Raw genomic sequence first — 10206 nt, forward strand, 5'->3', positions numbered from 1 at the left:
AAAGAGGTTAATGCGAGTGATTTTCAATAAACTTTATATATTTTAGCATGCATAATAAACAACTATTTAAAATATAGACATAAGTTGCTGTGCTATCTATTTGAGTTATTATTACGACATAATGCATTTTTGTAGCGACACTAATGCACCCACCACAGAGTAAGACCCAAAACTTGGGTTTCTTGCGACCCTCCCCCCCAAAAAAAATTTCCTACATTCAGTATATTTTTTAAACAGGGAGGGGAAGCCCTCATGGACCCCCACCCCCTTTACTAGTGCTTTGTGCTAACTTGGAGAAAACGAACATGGCAAACTCCATCTGTCTGAGGGTGTTGTGTACTTTCTGTGATATGCAGTGAATATTTTGTGGTAAATACAATGGTCCCATATGACTAAGATGGTATCAATTTTGCCCTAGTTCTGTGCGTTGATCTTAGTAAATTGAACATCATTACCCATGGTTGCATTATATTAAAGGGGAATAAAGTTCGAGCGTGACAAATGCGAGGGTAAATTCTATCGTACAGTATATTAGGATTACATACGGAGTTGCCCGGCATGAAGCTACAACGGCTTTCAAAGCAGCTAGCGTTTATAAAAAAACTCAAAATCGGTAATGTCTGACAGACGTAATTGGTTCTGTTCAAGTTAATATATTGGACATGTGTTAGTTATATTGGAGACAGGCACGGAGAGCACGCCGATCATTGTAAGCACTGCGCAACATTTACTCATACTGACAATATTGTCGGTCAAGATAAAGACCGACAATATCATTAAACATTATCGAAAAAAAAGCAGAACTATAAACGTCATATTGAATTAAGAACTTTAGTTTTACGCATATTTTGGAGACATTTGCATCGTTGGGGAATTTACTATCTCTGTAGAGTTGTTCACAATAATTTTAAGGACCTGTTTAGTATATTATTATGATTTTAGGTTAATATGCATTTGTATTCATGTCAGTTTTATAACAAACGGTAATTTTCTATATTACCTCCACCGCTCCGATATCGACGATTTTGGTATCGTTGGATTCCTCACACTGTCCACATTAAAAATATATAGTTTTCATTGCGCGGAAACCCCCTATTAGTGACAAACTTGGCCCCAATAGCAGGAGAGGGCATGAAAGGTTCCAGGGAAAATGCGGGGTTAAATAACACTAATAATATAACCCACAGTAAAAATAACTATAGTTATTCTCGTGACTTTCCAATGCGACCCACCCTGGGGAGCTCCCGTCCCCCCAACCCCCGCCGAGGAAACAAAACCTCCACCACGTATTCACAGCAGGCTAGAGCGTTACACAAAGATTGTCAATGTCGGAGCGGCGGACGTAATATTACAATTACAACATAGCATTCCCACTGCATAAAAACCTTGACATAGTCAGCATTGTATACTGAGACGATTGTAGTATAATCAGTTTCAACAAGGCATACCATGAACAGAAGAGCGGCGGGTGGCCCGCCCTCGTCGGCTTGGCGGGTTTTGCGCTATTCTCAATGCATTTAGTTCATGTGCATTCTATCCTGCCGTGAATACGTGGGGGATACTTTGTTTCCTCGACAGGGGTTGGAGGGCGGCAGCAGGGGGCACAGCCCCCTGCAACGGAAAGTCATGTGAATAACCATAGTAATTTTCACTGTGGGTCATATTATTAGGGTAAATTTCTATATTAAGTCCGCCACTCTGATATTGTCGCAAAGTTTGCCGCTAATGGGGAGTTTCCGCGCAATAAAACCTACATATTTGTATTGTATAAAGTGAGAAGAATCCGATACCAAAATCGTCAATATCGGAGCAGCAGAGGTAATATAGAAAATTCTCTAACAAACAGTTTAGGAAGTCAGCAAAACACCGTTTTTCCGTTTTATCAACATTGCCATCAGTGCACCTCAAAAAAATTGTCACTTCTCAACAATTCGTTTAAGTCAATGGATTACCTACAAAAAAAATATCAAAATTGTTTTGAAAGCAAAACCCCACCCTGTTATGCATATTGACCGATAGTTTTAGACGTTTTTTAAATGGTGTGTATTACGTTTTGACATTTACAGGTTTATGGTGATATCCACCTCCCATTACCCCCACTTCCCCCCTTTGGAACTTAAAGCATTTTAAGCAGGGGAGCGCTTGGCAAGAATTCTTGCCAAGCGCTGTACCGTTCCCTGCTTAAAACGCTTTCCAAGGCATGCAGGCCCTCTTCAGTGATGCCAGACATGTGGAAATGTCTTTTTATAAAGTACAAATCATAACAGTCCTTGATGAGCATATAAATATCAAAATACCACACGAAATATACATACTTGGGTTTTAAAAGCAATATTCCCACCAACAATCTCGGAAAGAGATAACTTATGCACAAGTCGAGGGTGGAGTTTATTTCACCTGCGGTTGGTAACACTTTGAGCGCGCAATTCAAAACAGCTGACAAGCTAGCGCCGCATCAAGATGGCAGAGAAGTAAATAAATCTACCCAAACATCTTAACAAAGCGCTATATTTTTTCCTATATTCATATAAAGTGCCTCTAAAACAATGACACACACTTTAGATTGACAGCCCTTTCATTCTGACGCGTTATCAAAACAAATGAATATAGGCCTACCCATTCCCATATATCCGATTTTATGAGGTTAAATATAACAAATCATCGAATATGATATCAATAGAAGAATGTTGCTAGAATTTCTCAGACTTTTTCACTTGAAATATTCTTTATTTCATAAAATAGCAGATATATTCTCATTTAAAAAGTCGAGAAGTTTAACAATAAGAGGAAAATTGTTCGTCTTATAATCATTTATTATTCATAAGTAAAACTTTTTATTCCCATAATCTCCAATATCTCCTTTCGTTTTCAGTTAATTTCAATTTCTTTTAATATGATTTTAAGAAAATTACAGAATCAAATACTGTGAAAAAATTATTTATCTGATAAGATATTAAGCGGAGTTCCTGGCTAACGCCCGCATTCGAAAGGATCGTGACCAGTACGGTACGCGACCGACGCCGTTGCCATGGTGACGGTACACCGCTTGACTTAGCAAGCTCAAGTCAAGCCGCTATCTACGGAGGTCGCTTGAGAAAGCAAGCGAAATGCTTGAGTTAGCAAGAAAAACGCTTGAGATTTCAGGCAAGAACTTTCCCTGCTTAAAACGCTTTTCGTCTCTGTGTGGGTGCTTCGCAGTCTTCAACAATAACCCCCAAATCATTATGATCCCTTAGGCAGAACTATTTGAAAAAATATTACCGACAGGATATCAGATGGTAATTTTTTTATATACTGTCTATCCCATAACTTACTTATTTTTGAGTTGTGACAGAAGTACATAGAAGATAAATTTCTTAGAATCATTTCCTCTATCATTTGCATTTATATTTTTTCGTCTAAAAGATGGCTGGCTGAAACGGGACCCTTACAGTATGGGAATGGCCTACTCTGTAAGTACGCTCTGTGTTTCTGCTGACCACCTTCCCTTTTTTTCTTTAGCTCATGCAATAGCAGATTGTTGACTGATCTTTGCTTAGATGGCTTGGTGATGACGAAAACTTGTCTCTGATACAACTTTCGGCTGAGAACCTCGGTTGATGTCCTAACTTAACCGAACTTTAACCTTTACCTTTCACTTCAGTTCAGGGACTATGTCCTGTGTAATATTATTTGACTTTGTCTCTTGATTGCTTGTCCTGCCCGTCGCCCCCAGTCATAAAACAATTGATAGTCAACTAACCTGATAATTTGTGAATACCATCACAACAGATGCCTACCGTCAACTTGTCAAGAGAGACTTGTATAAACGACAAACTCAGGGTATTACAGGCCTGTATTTAACAGATTCTAAATCTTTATACCAGGACTATTTACGACATATAGATAAATAATGCCTTCATGGTTTCTCGCTGGTGATTTCTACTTCTCTTGATATTGTTTTGCAAAGGTTTATGTAGCAAATAATAACTTTAAATATGAAATGAATATTCGTCAAAGTGCAATCCGATGCCCTTTCGAGTAACCTATAACTTCATCTATACTGCAGACACCTTGCAGATGATTGGACTTGCTTGAATGATTTTTATGAATCTTTTCCTCTCTGGATCATTCATTTTGCCCCTTACTGACTATCGTATAATTAATTAAATCTAAATAAAAAAGAAATCCGAATATCACAGAATTAGAGGATTCGCAAATAAACTATGTATCGAATTCTAATGACGCTTATATAATATGAAAGTAGATACCACAATATTTATCTTTAAAGGAAAAATAACAGCCGTTGCATATATGTAACGAAACGTTTCCAAAAGAGACTTTCAGTAAACTCGAACGCCAATCAGCTGATTCTACTTACAAAGCGCCTGCTGTTGAATTTGCACACCGTGGTATGAGGAGTTGAATTAAAATCATGTTAGTTCGCATCCTCAGCTGGAATATCAATGGATTACGGTCATTTAAGACTAATATGAAGCAATTCCTGGATTCTTTAGAGGCAGACATCATTTGTCTTCAAGAGACTAAAGTAACCCGTAGGTTTGACAAAGTGTCTCAGGTGGCAGTAGTTCTGAATATCTTTTATTGTCGGAATAAAATGCATATGACAACAATCTTTACGTATTCAGATTTATTAATTACTATTTAACGTTAATGTAAAAGTTGTTATTTTACATGTGGAAACAATACTAGAAGGGCAAATGTATTATTCTAATGGGTGGGTGGGTGTTTCATCAGGGTGATGGGAAGCAATAGTGTGGTAGTCAAAGAAATGTTAAAGGGCATATGTGAAGTAATTATAGTGCTTTGGTTTTTCTTTGAATATTGTTCAATAATGTATGCTTAGCCTATTCATGCAGAAAATTTTTTCGAAGTGACCCTCAGGTATCCCCAAAAATCCCATAGCAATGCCCTTAGAAATGAAGATGTAAAACTCGGTGGTCTTCGGCAATCCCCGGTTGTGACATCATTCCCAGGACCAGGGAAAATCTTGTTGAATAGCGTGATACATGCAGTGCACCCGTGAATCAAGGATATCATGTAATTGTCCCAGTTTCAAGCTATTAAAGTTTGTAACAAAGGATGCTGTGGCATTGTGTAGCAATTCATTGTTCCCATTCATGTCACCAGCTATTTGAATGACCAAAGGACCGCGACAGAGCAAGGAAGTGGACACTTTTGTGCATGCCAAGCGGAGCAACTTTCAGCCTGTGCCAATCAGCGTACTTTGCCTGAAACACTTCGGGCCCAATTGCTTTGCGAACAGAATGGCTTACAACATGGGATTTGTAAAACGGTAGGCCATTTCCAATGTATATTTGTCATGATCACAATAGAGCAAAACAAACTCTGAAAGAGCGCTTTTGCTTGGTGGCGTAGCAAACATTCATTGCGTGGGTACGACACAGTGTGCAGAGTGCATTGCAAGTGTGCATGTATTACTACACAGAGGTAGGGTAGGTACACCCCATAAAGCACAACACAAATAAATACCGATGCCCCTCCACTCGCGAATGGATGTAGGCCTATGCCATGGGTGCAGACAAGAGATAGCTCAGCCTGCAGGAATTTTGTACCATACAGAGGTGGAATCACACGTTCGACTATAAAAGATAATTTAGAAAATTACCATTCATTCAATCTCTTCGGGTCTTGACGCCACTCCATGTCTGGCTGGTTTGGCACAACTTCCATGACATCCACAGTGTTGGGCTCGTGCATGTATGGTCCAACAACCATCAAACCTTGATATTCCTCTTCCAACTCTTTGAAGACATAGGCACCCTCTGAAGAAGTTGTACCAATGTCCTCGCCAGAATAATCTGATGAAACTTCACTGATTTCACTGCCGCTATAGTCTTGTAGTAAGTCCGCCATGTTATACAATGTATTGAATGCAGAGAATGCTGTGATCGTGTTCTGGAATTGACGTCACACATCTGGGTTCCGGATTTTCACGGGAAAATATAACTTGACTTCGGAAAATCGAAATAAATCAATTTTGGGGAATTATTTTCAGATTTCCTTTCTTGCTCATATTAGAGAGATAGTTTGCGAGCTAATTCTCCCTTTTTAAAATTTTCAGTTGTTACTTTACATAAGCACTTTAAGTGCTTGCCTACCTTCTTGCTTTTAGCTGCCACTGCTGGCTCCCTCTGTCAGTTTATAGCTTTTCCATCATTGAGACTTCTGCAGTGCCTCCTCATGGCCATTTATGGAAACTGAGCAGCTTGCCGTTCCACTCTAAACTGTGGGGGATCTTGGAGCTGCAGGAGGCCTTAAAAGTACAGAATCATAGCCCATTGGTATGTGGACATGCCCCTCAGCCCCCTGGGGTAAATGAGCAGCTCAGGGAAGTTGGGCCTTGCCAGTCCTCCTCCCCTCATATAAAACTCACTGGCAGCAACATATAAATGGAAATGCAGGGGAGAGGATAACTGCCCCTCCCACCCAGTCAGTGAGGCAGGCTGTGGGTCTCGTTGGGAGGCTGACTGATGGGGAGCAGGATGGGAATGAGAGCTACTCATCCCACCTACGCTCTGACAGCCGGCAACCCGGTGTGAGCCCAGTGGGGCAAAGCCCAAGAGAAACCAAACATTCTCACCTGAAATGTTCAATGTAATTTAAGAATTGACTGGTGAATGCCCAAGAGCAAGACAGAATTTTGCAGGAGACAATGGAAGCCACAGAAGCTTATTATATGTTTTGCCTGATGGGATCACAAATTGCATTCTTCCCAGATGCACAGGACTAGGTCACTGTTGAGAGGGGACAAGGAGTAGTTTATTAGGAGTCTTGCAGAGGTCGAAAGCCATTTCTTAGTAAATGACCTTTGTCCTGCCTACCAATCCCTCTAGTCCGCTAAGTAAGTGACCAGATCATCTCAGATTCTGATTTGTGGGTCCTTTAGGCTGAGTATTTTAAACAGTTGTACCAGGTTGAGCCACCAACTTAGATATGGGTAATGTCAAGATCCATCCCTTTGCTGGACCCAACCATTAACGAGGATCCACCCTCCCTGACTGAAGTTGAGTGGGCGATCTTCAAGCTGAAGAGTGGTAAACCAGTGGTTATCTGTGGCATCCCAGCTGAACTTTTTAAAGCCTGATGGTGAACCTATGGAGCAGGGTTTGTATGCTGGCCTGGTACTATTCCCCCTGACCTGTTGAGGGTTATAGTCATCCCTCTCTGAAAGGGGAAAGGGAAGGAATCGATGGGACTGCAGCAATCATCGAAGCATTACGCTGCTCAGTATACCAGGCAAGGTTCTTGTTTACATCCTTCAGAGACATATCAGTGACCACCAGCTGAGGCACCAGAGCCCAGTGTAAGTCTGATGTCAATATTGCCAAGATTAGCTTCCATAGACAACACATCCCCATGAAGTTTATATTGGTGGATTGTCTTATGTCCGACCATATTGACCCCTTCCCTGTCAATGTCAGAAATGTTGGCGTTTTGGCTACCCAGCCAAACATTGTCGCACTACAGGCTACTGCCCTCTATGTGCCCAACCTCATCATGACCGTTCAAATTGCCCTGCTCAGTCACATGCATATGCCAATTGTGGATGCTCCCATAATGTACTTTACAGAAGCTGCCCTGCGTATAAGTATGAATGTGAGGCAGCAGTCCTTAGATTTAAACTAGGCCTAGCTCTTCATGAGGCAAGACAAAAAGCACAACAATGAGGTATTTCTCTCAACATATTCCTAAACAGTCCTTTGCTCTGCTCCCCACCATCTTCAAAAGGTATTTCTGCATCTCCCCAGGTATCTCTCCCCATCTAAACTACTAAATGTTTCACTCCGCCCTCTCCTGCTACATCCTCTTCTACACCTTCCTCTTTTTCTGCCCCTCAGATATCTATCTCCTCTTCTCCTCCTCATAAGAGAACCTTTGTTTTTCAGTCCTCTTCACCCACCTCCCTTCCAGAAACCCTTGAAGACATCCAAAATTCTATCACAACAATGTACTTCTCGAGACCCTTCCTCTCCAGACATTCTTCCTGATACTTCACCCGACTTTCCCGGTCCCATTTCTCATGCCCTAAATTCTCCTACTTCTTCAATAGCCACCTCTGTTTTCCTTGAAAAATATCCCTATTCCTTCCCCAGTCACAGATACAATGAAATTCACTGAGTCACCCTATCCCCTTAACCTTTTGAATTTTACTAATCCCTGTTCTACTTCATTTACTTCCCTCTTTTCCCTTTTCATTACCATACTTTCCTATAACACCCTCTAATCTTTGACATAAAGCACCTTCCCCTCACCCTAGATATTCTCCTACTTTTCCAACAGCCATCTATTTTTCCTTCAATATTTTTCCTATACTTTCCTCAGTGACAGATACACTATAATTCCCTCATTGCCATACCTCCTTAAACCCTCCCCTGTCTACTAATCTCTGCTCTAGTTCACTAACTCCCCTCTTTTCCCTTTTTACTACTATATTATCCTATAGTGCTCTCTAATCTTTGACATTAACACATTTTATTGTAGTGTTTAACTTTTCTTTGCCCTCTCTGACACAATGCATTACCATAAGACCTTTGATGTCCAGCACATTTATTTGTTTCAAACATTAAACTATTAGATTTATTTAACATGAGCTATTTGGAAGGTAGATTGCTGAAGGCCAAGAAAAAAGCCTTAACCCACTAATGACGGGTGTTCCACATATGAGACACCTGAAAAATAAACATTGCCGGGCGTCCTGCCAGTGTGACGCTGTATCGGGGTTCACACTCCAACGCAGCAGCGGGCCATGGCCGGCGGGCGGGCAGAGTCCGGGGCAGCCCCGCCCTCTATCTCCAGACCCCTCCCCTCCAGACATTCTTCCTGATACTTCACCCCCTTCCCCAGTCCTCCTTTCTCATCCCCCAATTCTTCTATTCCAACTACTCCAACAGCCACCTCTGTTTTACTTGAACAATGTTCCTTCCCCAATCACAGATACAATGCAATTCACTCAATTGGTCTACCGCCTTATATTCCCCCTACCCCTTCCCAACATACCTCATCCTCTCAACCACTCAAACCAAATCCCCCCAAAACCCCATCTTTTTCCACATACCTTATCTTCTCAACCCCCCATACCCCCCTCCACAAAAAAAAAAGAAAAAAAAAATATATATTTATATATCCTCTACTATCTCTCCCACTCCCTCCTGGATACACATGTGAATCTCATTTATCACAATACCCCTCCCCAGACCCCACCTTCCCTATTGAACCCCTGGACACTACTTCACCTACTCCTGATCCTGTACCTCAACCCTCAGATACCTAATCCCCTACAACTAAGACAACTCATACGAATCCCCTCTTTCACAACAGTGTCCTTCTTCAGACCCCTCGCCTCCAGACGTTCTTCCTGATACTTCACCACCTTCCTCAGTCCCCCTTTCTCATCCCCCGAATTCTTCATCTCCTACATCTCCAACAGTCACCTCTGTTTTCCTTGAACAATGTCCTTATTCCTTCCCCAATCATAGATGCAATGCAATTCACCAGTGACAGATACACTATAATTCACTCAATCGCCCTACCTTCTTAATCCTCCCCATTTTTACTATTTTCTGCTCTAGTTCTACTCCCTTTTTCCCTTTCCACTACCATACTATCCTATAACGCACTCAAACCTTTGACATCTAACACATTTTATCGTAATTTTTATTCCTCTTTGCCCTTTCCAACACAATACTTTACCATAGTGCTGTATGACCTTTGATGTCTCGCACATCTATTTGTTTCAAACATTAAACACTGATAGCTCATAGGTTGCGAGGTCAGGGGTGAGTGATTACATTTGAATGGATCCCTTCGCATGTAGGTATCACCTTTAATGAAGCTGTTGATGAGATTGCCAAGGAAGCGACCAGAAAGCTTGAGGTGGACATTCAGTGCATGCGCACTCTTAAACAGGCAAGGAGCAATATCAAGAGGATACAGTTAGACTATGACAATGCCAGGAAGAGCGAAGTGATTGAGACACTTTGAGACACTATATGCATCTAGCGACGAACACAGTCTTTGCTTATTGGAAGGCCAAGGGCAAATGGATAAACAGTGTGTATATGAGGATTATACATAAATACTACTGGAAGTTAGGCATTCAAACAAGTGAGCAAAAACAAGAATGCAGGGTGTGTAGTTCACCTAGATCACATACATTGATACACTATATATTACAGTGTCCTA

General features: G+C 41.2%; 2 protein-coding genes across 6 annotated transcripts in view; one reads left to right on the forward strand and one right to left on the reverse strand.

Moving 5' to 3' along the window:
• LOC113827286 (oxysterol-binding protein-related protein 6) overlaps nucleotides 1-3976 on the reverse strand; it is an 83195-nt gene extending 79219 nt beyond the window's left edge. The window contains exon 1 of one of the 3 annotated variants that reach the window (XM_070122705.1): nucleotides 3743-3976. In XM_070122705.1, the coding sequence (XP_069978806.1) occupies nucleotides 3743-3763 (21 nt within the window). In that variant the 5' untranslated portion in view covers nucleotides 3764-3976. Of the gene's footprint in view, nucleotides 1-3631; nucleotides 3723-3742 lie in introns of those variants that run through there. The other 2 variants (XM_070122702.1, XM_070122704.1) reach the window with 2 other exon arrangements.
• A 367-nt stretch (nucleotides 3977-4343) lies between these two features.
• LOC113824052 (DNA-(apurinic or apyrimidinic site) endonuclease 2) overlaps nucleotides 4344-10206 on the forward strand; it is a 574593-nt gene continuing 568730 nt past the window's right edge. Inside the window, exons 1-2 of one of the 3 annotated variants that reach the window (XM_070122711.1) lie at nucleotides 4383-4535; nucleotides 5131-5296. Coding sequence is in view for 1 of the 3 variants with exons in the window: in XM_070122709.1 (XP_069978810.1) it covers nucleotides 4415-4535 (121 nt within the window). In the remaining 2 variants the exon portion in view is untranslated. Of the gene's footprint in view, nucleotides 4536-5130; nucleotides 5297-10206 lie in introns of all 3 variants that reach the window. The other 2 variants (XM_070122709.1, XM_070122712.1) reach the window with 2 other exon arrangements.

This window comes from Penaeus vannamei, chromosome 6 (assembly GCF_042767895.1).
Source record: "Penaeus vannamei isolate JL-2024 chromosome 6, ASM4276789v1, whole genome shotgun sequence".
NCBI lineage: Eukaryota > Metazoa > Arthropoda > Malacostraca > Decapoda > Penaeidae > Penaeus > Penaeus vannamei.